Source organism: Micrasema longulum, unplaced genomic scaffold (assembly GCF_059751315.1).
Source record: "Micrasema longulum isolate JH-2025_06_02 unplaced genomic scaffold, ASM5975131v1 h1tg000036l, whole genome shotgun sequence".
Lineage (NCBI taxonomy): Eukaryota > Metazoa > Arthropoda > Insecta > Trichoptera > Brachycentridae > Micrasema > Micrasema longulum.
The window spans coordinates 1-12,288 of record NW_028277243.1 but is presented as its reverse complement, the minus strand read 5'-3'; the positions used below and the strand labels follow the sequence as shown (position 1 = coordinate 12,288).

The 12,288-nt window shown below is 33.4% G+C and overlaps 1 protein-coding gene across 1 annotated transcript; it reads left to right on the top strand.

The window, feature by feature from the left end:
- The first annotated feature begins 1,415 nt into the window (after positions 1-1,415).
- On the top strand, positions 1,416-11,438 carry LOC148285427 (putative 1-phosphatidylinositol 3-phosphate 5-kinase). Its single transcript, XM_088225262.1, has 5 exons — positions 1,416-1,870; positions 6,815-7,099; positions 9,255-9,400; positions 10,674-10,757; positions 11,085-11,438. Exons 1-5 carry the CDS (start codon positions 1,598-1,600, stop codon positions 11,224-11,226), a joined length of 930 nt encoding a protein of 309 aa, XP_088081388.1. The 5' UTR covers positions 1,416-1,597; the 3' UTR covers positions 11,227-11,438.
- Positions 11,439-12,288: the final 850 nt, after the last annotated feature.

Here is a 12,288-nt window from a genome sequence, read left to right as displayed (position 1 = left end):
AATTACACAAAATAGATTTATACGTTAAATTGTAATAGATATTTTTAAATATTTTTGTTTATACAGGATACAATGCAACAAAAATAAGTTGTACGTGTGTACTTATTGAATAAGATTTATTCCTAAGAGATTATTCGCAAAAGCTGAGAGAGTATTACGAAAAATGACAATTTTATTGTTTTGGCAGTATATATTATATTCCCGACACATGTGGGCCATAGGTGTGTGGTATGTAGCATTATTTGAAAACAAAGGCAGTTTAAATATTTCCCGATGTCTGAGTGTTCTCAATCCTGCATTTATTTAAAAGGTTAGTATCTACTTTGTAGTTTAATATTTTATACAGAAATTTTATATCGAAAACAACGCGGCGTTTTATCAGAGAATTAAAATGAAAAAGAGTTAGAAGTTGCTCGTAATTTAAATTTGAACGTTAGTTAGAAATTTGGAACTTATACAAAAGGTACTTTAAGAACTTTTTTTGAACAGATTATATTGAATTTATATGGTTTTGATATTGCGGACTCCATACGCATGAGGCATACTCAAGATTACTGCGAATCATACTCATATATAGACATATGACCGCTTCCGGTTTTTTAAAGGGTTTGGTTACTCTCTTTAGGTACCCCAGTAGCTTAAGTGACTTACGAGTTATGTAATCTATATGATGTTTAATATTTAATTTTGTGTCAAAATAAACCCCGAGATCCTTAATAATGTTAACTCTACTTAATATTTTATCACCAAGAGAGTAGTAAAAAAATATTGGGTTAATTTTACGAGTAAAACTGATAGAGTAGCACTTTTTAATGTTCAATTGCATATCGTTTTTATGGCACCAACTCAATAAAGTTTGCAAATCAGTCTGCAGTTTAACACAATCCTCCACTCTATCAGTTGTATTAAATATTTTCAGGTCATCAGCGTACAAGAGAGACATACATTTTAATTTATTTGACAGGTCGTTAATAACAATTAGAAATAACAATGGACCTAGGTGAGACCCCTGGGGAACTCCAGAAGTTGGAGAAAAGGGCAGTGACTCATAACCTCTAACCATTACAACTTGACACCTATTGAAAGATCTTTTCTCCGGCTTTACTCGGCGGAACCAAGGGACGTGGTATTGACATGGGAGGAGGTGAATTTGCTGGCAAGCGATATAATCTCCTGCGGAGACGTTTAGTGATGTTCACATGCTCCACTTAGAAGTGGATGCGGAAAAAAAGAAGAATATACTCACACTATATAGACTCATCTTGATTATTGAAAATACCTACAAAAATAATTAGACAAAAAAATTACCAAACTTGACGTACACCATAGACCAATTATGGACACCTGCAGCATTGAAGTGGCCAGGGTATGTCTAACTTCTGGTAACATTATAATTGCTGTCAACTGTCAATTTTGCTGTCATTGTGTCATTACTGTCATTACACGGACGAAACGTCAAACTTTTCTTATGTCAAACTCTGTAATAAACGGCTTTGTGCAGTATTTAAAAATAACTTAATTATGGCAGCCATAAAACCTTTTTGAAATAATATTAATCAAGATCGTCCGTGCAATTTAATTCCATTTTGTTCTTAAAATGGAAAGACGTAGTGAATTCGTCTCGCAAATCACGAACTTTCCACCCCTCTCTCCGGAGGAGAATGACTCCGGGGTAGCCGTTTTGTTCTCGAAGATATTCAACTTTTCGCGCCCCGCCGTGGCGGAGCCGAGCCCCGGGCCCGATCGCCCGGCGACGGCCGAACCGTCCGAGGGGGATGTGCCCCCGGACGCGGACCCCGAGGAGGGCGAAGGGCCGAGCCTGCAGAATGTACTGAGGAGAATAAGTAGCCTTGTTGCATTAAAAAGCTCGGTGTGTATCATTAACAATAACATTACTTACCTTAAGTCGAACTGCCATTTCTAAAATGCACTAATTACAAGATCTCATTTACAATTTTATTTGCATTTGACTCACAATTTGCGCGTAGGTACTCTCCGTCCCGTTAAGCAACTAATTTGACAATGACTTCTTGCACTCGTTGATTCAAATGAAATAATTTATTGTATCCTTTATTTCTTTCCTTCCTTATTCTTATTTCCTCTTTATGCATTTTGATGTTTTGTTTATTATTTAAATAAACTGTTATTTTGTTTCATTATTCATAGCTTTAATCACTTTATGGACCATCTTCCAATTGTTATTCTCTATTAATTTTAATGATTCTATTAGTTTGAATGGTCTGTTATTTTTTATAGTATTGATTATGTTTATTTTCCTTTTTTATTGTTATTCTTAATTTTACTATTGTAAAACTTTATACATATACATTTTGTACACATACAAGGACAGGCATATTGCCTTAAGGCAATTTCTTCCTACTTACCCAAACTATTCAGTTTGAGAATATAAGAAGTATACGGACATATTCTAGGTATTAACACTCATAAACTGAATCTCATAATTTTATATAAAAGTAAACTAAAAATCTATGTTATTAATATGAGGAGAGGAGGGGAGGGGAAGGAAAAAAGAAGGTGAATGGATAAACTCAAATATTCAGATAGTGACAATTCAATCTTGATTTAAAGTAAATAAAGAAAAGCTACTTAAGTATTAAAAGGGTTCTCTCGTAACTAGACCGAAGAGTTAGTCCATGTTTTACTTTGAGAATATTGTCTGGTTGAGAAATGAAAATCTCATACTATACATAATTATGCCACCAAATAACGCTCAGCATGAACAAAAATGTGTTATGGTTGTTTTAAGCTTCCTTTTTTGTAATTTTTAATAATTAGCTTACTTCATAATTTCAACAACACTTTATGCGCGCTTAAATCATTCATATGTATTAACGCTTTGTTTAAAATCGTCAAGTATAATATCTTAACCAATAAATATTAACTGAATTTGGTAATGTTTCCAAAATAAAACACGTTAATTGGATTTAACTCTACTTTATTTTTTTAAATATACAAGAGGGTATATTGTGACGCGTTTCGTCTTGTTAGGACATTTTTAAACGTTTGAAGTGTTTCTTCATATTTCAAATATTTGAGAATTTCCTAACAAGACAAAACACGTCACAATATACCCTCTTGTATATTTAAAAAAATAAAGTAGAATTAAAATCCGATAAACCGTGTTTTATGCATTACCAAATTTAATATGGAATTCTACCAATTGTCTGCATACTCAATAAATAAATATTAACTGGTTTCAGGACACAACCTGTACTTTTATCAAAGAGATAGTCAATTGACAGTGAGATATTGTGGTAATTTTAAACAAGGTATTCATATCGTCAGGATCGTAGAACAACGATGGATGTCGGCAAATTTGCAAAATGCTCTATTGAACATACAAGAACTTGGGCAGCGATGTGTGAAAAATGCGACATTGACTTTCTTTTATATTTGATATTGAAAAAGTTATATAAAGGCTTTTTTCCAGGTTTGAAAAAAAAATGTATGTAACTAACCCAAGTATCAAATGGTATACTTTTTTACTCATCAAGTTGTGACATAAAGTGTAAAAAAAAATATTTACCGCCACGTAAAGTTGAAGAAAATCACGTACGTCATTGCTCTACAATCCCGATGATATAAATGAATTAGGGGTTAATTAATAATTCATAACCAAAGTATGTTGTGTAATTTTATTTTCAAATGTGTTCTGATAATCTGTAGCAACCAATATAAATCTTTTGCATGACAGTCTAACACTTTAACCACTTTATGAAGGCAGAGAATTGAATGTCGAGATTCGTACTAAGCATTATTGACAAAATCAAGAAAGGAGTTCTGCGTTGGTTTGGATATGTAGAGCCAATAGACAGCGAAAGAACACCTAAAAATATTTACGATGCTAATTTTTATGGATGCAGAAATTAAGGAAGACTTGAAGATGGACATGTCAGAAGTCGGAATAATTAGCATGTGTGCATGAGATGTATACTGATCTCGTAAGCAAAAAGACAGCTATTTTCAAATGTAATATTTTAAGAAATGACACTTTTTAGTATTTATCAACTTTATGCAAATAAAAAAAAAAACTGTAAATAATCATTAGTAAAAACACAGTATGTCAATTGTTTCTAAGCATAAAACCAGCTTATGTTATATCTACACTGCGTTTTTGCTTATGAATCTATAGATACAGTGTTATTGCTTAAAAAAGCATTTATTTATTTTATAAACTTATTGCATAAATAAGTATACATATTTAGTACCAGAGAATCTATTAAAACTAGTGGATTAGAAAATGAATATGGAGCGTCCTCTGGTTAGGATAGAATTATATATAAATTTGTTGCATCAGAGAGAAAAAATATTTTTGAGAAGGGAATATGGTAGTCTAGGTATTGTCATAAGCCCTGTAAAAGCTTAGACATCCATATTCCCTTCACAAAAATGCTTTCCATCTCTGTTGCAAAAAAATCCAGTTAAAGTCTACCAAAAAACTAAGGCAGCCACTGCAGTTTTACTATCAAAACATCCAAAACACACGCTGCATTGACTGTACCAATTTAGTGCCCTATGGACCACTGGGTGCGGAAAGGGGAATGATGATGCTGAAATAGTTGTATATCACCCTTAGTGACTTTCTATTTCTACTGGTTTCGTCAGGACATTTTTTACACAAACATGAAAATCCCACTATACACCTTCACCATATTAGTAATTGCACAAAAATATAAAACCTAACAAAATCCCGCTATACACCTTCACCATATTAGTAATTGCACAAAAATATAAAACCTAACACTCATTTTGAGACAGAACATGGTGACTTAAAGGTTAAGGATTACCTATGTAATTATACATACATAACATTAAAATAATACAACTAATCAAGTATTAAAATAGCCAAACAACAATAAGATGGATGGCCAAAGCATCGACCGCGGTGGACCTCGCATCTAATTCTAGTAGCCTGTTGCTTTTTTGTATCGACTTTCCTGCGAATATACATTTTCTGTGATGAATGCAATCAAATCAAAACATCGCTCCCATTTGACAGATTACTATTTGGCAGCATGTTTACGATTAGCTGTAAGTAGCTATGAACCAAATTTTAATAAGCTTGCTAAAAGTATGCAATGTCATGTTTCTAGCACGCCCCCTGATGCTATATATAGATATATATATATTTTTATATCAAAAACATTATTCATGTTGTGGTATGACATTTTACACTTACTTTTTTTTTTTTTTTTTTTTTTAAATCAAAATACAATTCCATATTCACTTTGCCCAGCTAACAAGGGTACATACCCCGTTCCAAGCTAGGCAATTACATTTTAATATATTATAATACTTAACAAATTAATATAGAGCACAGACAAACAAAATATAAACTTATTCGGATACACATTTTGATTCATATACATACAGACATACACATATATACACACATGTAAATATAAATATACACATATATATACATGTACATACACACACACGTACATACACCCATGCGCATACACATACATACATTCATTAAAACATAGACAATTTATTTATGCGAAACTTCATGGTTGTCATCTATAAATATATATTTTTTAAATTATTCATTATTTTTTATATTTTATTTTTGACATCCAGTAAGGTTCTCCAATCCGTGGCATGCATCAACTTTTCTGACTCCCTACGACCAATGTCATGAAAGAGCGAGGTCAACACCTTCCGCAACTTGACAACACTCCCGTCTTTCCACGATTCTGGCAAAAGGTTATGGACCTTTTTGCCTACGTTATAGTGTTGTCTCGATGCCAGAACAGATACTTATTTATAAATTTGTTTAAATCACTTTTGTATATTAAAATTTATTTGTTTAAATTACCCAAATTTCTATATTGGAAGAACATCATCTAAATTTAAAATTAGAATCAAAGAACATAATATAAAGGATGTCTCATCAAAAATAACTTCTCGGAACTCGTGAATCATCTTATATCTCAAAACCATGATAAATAATCAATTGAATTTAACTTTGAGTCTTCTTTTAAAAATATTCCCGTTATGATTTATATTATTTTTTTGTTTTTTGAAAGAAAAAAAAATATCGGAGTTCTTATTAATTACTCAGATATTTAAATTTTCAGACCATTTCCTAAAAGTCGTAAATAAGTTGTGCTGGAAAAATGGTAATCGAGTTGTGGTAGAGTCGGATTTGAACCTCGAACCTTTGGCCCGTGACTCCACAATACTATCACGGGACCATAACCCGGTTATGAATCCTCTCTCTCTCTCCTTTCATTCTTCTGTTTCTCTCATACAATATTTTATAATATAAAAAGCAACGCGAGTAATTCTAAGTTAGTTTTAGTTCTGGTGATGAGGAAGTTACCTCGAGACCGGTCGATGTATAACTTTTAAGTTAAAGTGGTTAATTCAAATTTATAAATAAATAACTACATAAATAGTCAATATTTATGAATTTTAAAGCTAATAATAAGCATATTACTGGCATCAATAATACTAAAATAAAAACACACCTTGTTTTATTTACATACTATTTTTATATTTGTGTGAAGTCATCATTAATTATTGTTATTATCTATGTTTATTTTGAATTTAAACTTATTTTTGGATTTATATTACTACTTTCAATGTAAGTGTTAGACCCTTAGAGTATATATATATATATATATATACTCTATAGTCGCCGGTTGTGGTTTAAACTTAGCCAGCCGTGACAACAAACATTTACACGTAAAAAAATACAACATAGTGACAAAATAAACATGATGATGCGTTGTTTATTTCAACCCTCACCTTTTCCATTATTATACATCGGTTTTTCGTATTCCAGGGAGCGGCGCGCTATGCGGACACGGAGCACGCGCGCTACTGGATGCCTGACCACGTATCGCGCGAGTGCTACGAGTGCGGCGCGCGCTTTTCCGCCTTCCGGCGCCGCCACCACTGCCGCGTGTGCGGGCAGATCTTCTGCGCGCGCTGCTGCTCGCACCGCGTACCGGGCCACCTGTTCGGCTGCGCGGGCGGCCTGCGTGTGTGCACTCACTGCGCGCGCGTGCTGCTCGGCTCGCTGCACGCCGCTCAGGGAGACCTGCACCTGCTGCAGAATAATTTGAAGGTGAAGCAAAGAATCAACCAGCTACGGGATGCTCGACTTCGAAGCCACAGTCTCAGGCTGGAGAAAACCAGATTCAACCTAAACCTGGGGAAGCATTTCCCGAGCAATAGGATAGTTGATAGTTGGAATAAGCTGCCACAGGAGCTGGTCTCAATAATTTAAAAAATGCGCTAGATTTATTTTGTTTAAGTTAAAATCTGCCAACAACTAACTTTTGTTAAAATAGATTTATCAGCTTTATTATTAAAATTTAAACCATTAACATTGTGGTCAAACATTTTACTAAATGTTATTAAATATTTGTAAATAACCACTAACCGACTTTTATATTGGAAGAACATCTATTAAGAACGTCAAGAAATTTTTATATTCGTGTTAAAGAACATGTGAGGTGTCTTCAGAATAACAATTTCTTCGGATTCGCAAATCACTTAATCAATTTTAATCATGACTTTAATAAAGATGCAGGAGTTTAAATTTTACATACAAATAAAAAAGGGCCAAAAGTAATTTTTTATAGAAATAAAAGACAAGTGATACTTTAATCCACAAATTTGGAATATCCAGTGACCGGTTTCATCGTATTCGTGACATCTCCGAGACTGGTATCTTTATTAAGAAATTCAATGTATTTATACAAAACAGAGGTAAGGATAGAGAATTCAAAATTATATGATAGTAAATTAAATTTAATTATTTTTAAGGATCATTAACAAAGTGTTTCAAGTTAACTAATGAGTTGACAGAAATCAAACTCACGAAGGATGGGACAGTTAAAAATAATAAATATCTACAATACTTAAACTCATTAGAAATATCATTATATCAACTCATTAGTTAACCTGCAACACTTGGTTAATGATCCTTAAGACAAAAATAATTTAATTTGATTTACTATCGTATTATTTTGAATTCTATATCTTTACCTCTGTTTTGTATAAATACACTGAATTTCTTAATAAAGATACCAGTTTCGAAGATGTTGAGAAAGCGATGAAACTGGTCACTGGATATTCTAAATTTGGGGATTAAAGTATCACTCGTCTTTTATATCTATAATAAATTACAATGAACTTCCATAAAAATTTTTCACTTATAAACATAAATTTTTTGTTTAAAAGTAAATATGGAAATAAATTATTATGAAAATAAAACTTTGTTATTAGTGTTACACAATTTTATTCTTTTACAAGAACACAACTATAGTTTCGGGAGAGCACTCCTCCCATCGACGGGGGGTTTTATATCACCCAATTGGAGGAGTGCTCTCCTAAAACTATAGTTGTGTTCTTGTAAAAGAATAAAATTGTGTAACACTAATAACAAAGTTTTATTTTTATTTTACGAAGTGAATGCCGATTCAATTAAAAATATTAATATGGAAATATTTCACATTAGGAAAGCTTTAAAAAATAACCTTCCTTTGATCAATAATCAAACAACCTTTCAATATGGCCCCTTATACGGTGTTCCATTGTAATGGTCATCCTATACCTATTCAACTCACGTCCCTCCCTTCATCCCCTCCCTCTTTTTTAACTATTTCTCCCACAATATAAAATATTTTCATAACTTAATCAGTACATGTAACGGTTGTTTATTAAAATGCATGTCGTGTTGGTTTTATATTTTTGAGCCACAACTATAGTGAAGGTGTATAGTAGGTTTTGCATGTTGGTTTAATTGGTGTCCTGACAAAGAGACGGGTACATCTCGAAACCGGGACACATAGAAAAGTCGGTAAGTGGTTATACACAAATACTTTAGTAAAAAGTTAGTATATTAGCTTTAGGCTGCTCGCTTAAAATCCTTCTTCTTCTTTTCCACATCCACTTCTAAGTGGAGCATGTGAACATCGCTAAATGCGTCAAAAAGACCCTATCGCTAGCCAGCTTTCTCGCCTCCTCTCATGGCAATCCCGCATCCCTTAGTTCCCTTAGTTAATTATGTACCGATATTGTCGATGATAAAAATGATTTGGTACATGAAACCTCAATAAACAGTATTTTGAGAATATCTAAATCTTTGGATTTTACCCTCAACATATTTTATCCATATAATTTTATCGGTTTTTTGAAAAGAGAATAATCAATGTCAGTTAGAGGACTCGAGATCTTGGCAGGTCCGAGTGATTACTTTATATTTTTAATTTCAGGAAACTTTGCTAAAAGAATCCAGTGAATCGGGCTTCCTCCAAGAAGCACCGAGTGGCGCAACAAACGCTGGAGGAAGGACTCTGCCCCACAGTCTTCACGACATCTTCATACAGCTCTGTAAATCTCTGCCGCTACAACAACAAAGGTAAATTGAGTACTCAACAAAGAAAACTTTTCAAACATTTCTACAATTTTATATTACAGACTTTTTATAGAGAAAGCTAAAATAAAATATTGATAGCTTGTTTTATTTCTCTATTTAAAACTCAAACTCACAGCTGACAAGCTTTATAATACTTAAATCTTTGAACTTGCGTACTGCTCTCAATTTGAAACAATTTTTTAAAATAAGGCAAAAAAACGTTACTGACAGTCTGCAATTCTTCTAGAATAACTCGATCAATCTATCAACAATGTTTCGAGTATGGTCAAATCCTCGTACACAGAAAATATTACTACATTACCTCTCTTAAGATTTTTATCCCATATTATAATATGTTGCTATTAAAATATTATATTATTTCTGTTTTTTTTATGCTTGCCTTCCTCAGAATCTTTGGTGTAGTTTCGGTGTGAGATTCTGAGTTACTATCTATTCACCTGGGGTAATTTGGTTCTGTAATTCGAGATCATGGTTTTTTGGTTATGGAGGTTTTTGGCATTTAATCACCACAATTGCCAGGCGGGTTGATGATTATAGTTTCGGCTCCCCTAATATAGGGGGCAGATGCTGTTTGTAGCCGCTCACTTTGGGTCAGACACTACGTACCTGACGGTCTAAGGGAGGGCCGTACAAAGATGACTGATATTGCAGAAAAGGTGGCAAGACAAATATGCCAGTGGGCTGGTCATGTGGCGAGACAAGAAGTTGATAGGTGGACCCTCAGAATATTAAATCGGAAACCCTACAAAATAAAAGGAAAGTAGGAAAACCACAGTGGAGATGGACTGACGACATCGTCGAACTCGTGGGACATGGATGGAAACAGAGTGCCCATGACAGAAAAACAGGGAAAAATTTAGGAGAGGCCTATATCCAGCAGTAGAGAGAAACTTAAAAGTGGTATAAATATGGTATACAATACTAATAAATTTACGAAACAAATTAGTTACAGAATAAGGCCACAGAAATCGAGGAAGACATCGCATCACTAAATTCAACAAATACTTGAAGATAGACATGTCAAAAGTCATAATAAACGTCGTGCATGGATGAGAAAATTTAAGATTGCAGATGAAGAGAGGTCTGTTTCCAAAGACAGAGTGATATGGCATTCTTTCCTCTTTGCCTACCCTTACGGGGCGGCACGATGGATAGTTTTGTTTTTTTATTTGTATTTGCCTAAACATATATGAAGTAAATTGAAGAGTTTTTAGAACGGGAAGTAATATTGACGTTAATCTCCACTATCCAACAGGTATCGCCTGATTCGGTACCCCGGAGTCTGGAGAGGTGGAGACATCCTCCAGTGGCTACAGGAGCAGCACTTTGTCTCATCCAGGTACATATTTCAATTCCCCTGTTATTTTAATAAACAACGGATGAGGCTTAAGTCTACAAAATTGGTAATAGCAATGAAACTATATCAGCGTACTGACTAGCGACCGGATTATGTGCATTAGCATCTTTTTGCTATTTTTACAGGTCATAGCATAGTTTACTGAAAACCTGCTAATGGGACATATTTGCGCTATTTTTAGAGATCTTAATAGTTGTAGCCGACCTGAACAATGAAACACATGGCATGTAATCCGGTCTATAATAATGACTATTTATATCACTGATATTTCAATACTAAATATTTGTTCTACGATATAATTGACTACAGCAATGAGGCTACAGCCGTGTGCCAGTCCCTGCTGAGTGAGGGTCTCCTGGAGTGTGTCACGGAGCAAGCCTCGTTCACTGACTACACTCTGTACAAACCTGTGAACCCGCCTTCGCAAGCTTCTAGTGATCCGGGTAATTAGTAATATATTTCTTTACTTATTTGAATTGTTTTACAAATATCTATGAAATTTTTCACTACTAACATTGGCAGAGAAAATAAATATGAATATTATTTAGAGATAGAAAGAGAATGGATGAGTTGTTTTAAAGGAAATACTCAATGTGAATAATGAAAACTAGCAATCTAGTTCAGTGATATTTCAACTAAATACAGAGGAGATGTTTTCATGTACACCGCAAGACAAATAAATTTACGAGTTCTCAAAAAAAACTAAAATTGACATATAATGAATTATTCTTGATATTTAATTAGTTTTTTTTATATTGTTTGACATATGTGATGACTACTCGTTATTTCAAGGTTAAAATAAAAAATCTTACTCATGAATTGTACTTAGAAATTGCCATTATATATCAGGTATCAGATTACCCGAACCTTAGAGACCCATAACGGTTCATTTATGGTCGAGTGTTTGTGATGGAATAATAAAAGACATGTTATTTTTTAATTCATATTTAAGAAGTAGGTTCTTATCGCTTTATTTTAAATTAAAGTATTTTACATTTAAACATATTTATAACATTTAAAAATATTTAGTACTTAGTGAATTCACCTTTATTTTTTATAACATGTAAAATTCTATTATTTAGAGAAGCGTAAAGCGAATCTAAAATTTCTGATGTTATTTCTTCTTCCCAAACTTGAATTAAGTTTTTTTTAAATTCCTCAATGTTTTTTGATTTTTTTTTCCCGACTTTTTTTTTCATAATCGCCCATAAATTTTCTATCGGGTTCAAATCAGGGCTATTCCCGGGCCACGTCAACGATTTTAAGCCAATTTTCTCCTTGAATTCATTGATATATAAAAAAACAATAAATTATTTATCATGTGGTCACAAAATGCATTTAAAAATATATATATTTGTACTCACAGTGCGGGCTCTATGGCACGGCGCAGAATCGTCCTGAAAAATTGGGTCCGCGGTATACTGCGTAATGTCCTCGATTGTTGGAATAATATGTTTTTTTAACACTTTTTTGTACTGAATGGCATTCATCGTACCCTGTACAAAATTTAGAG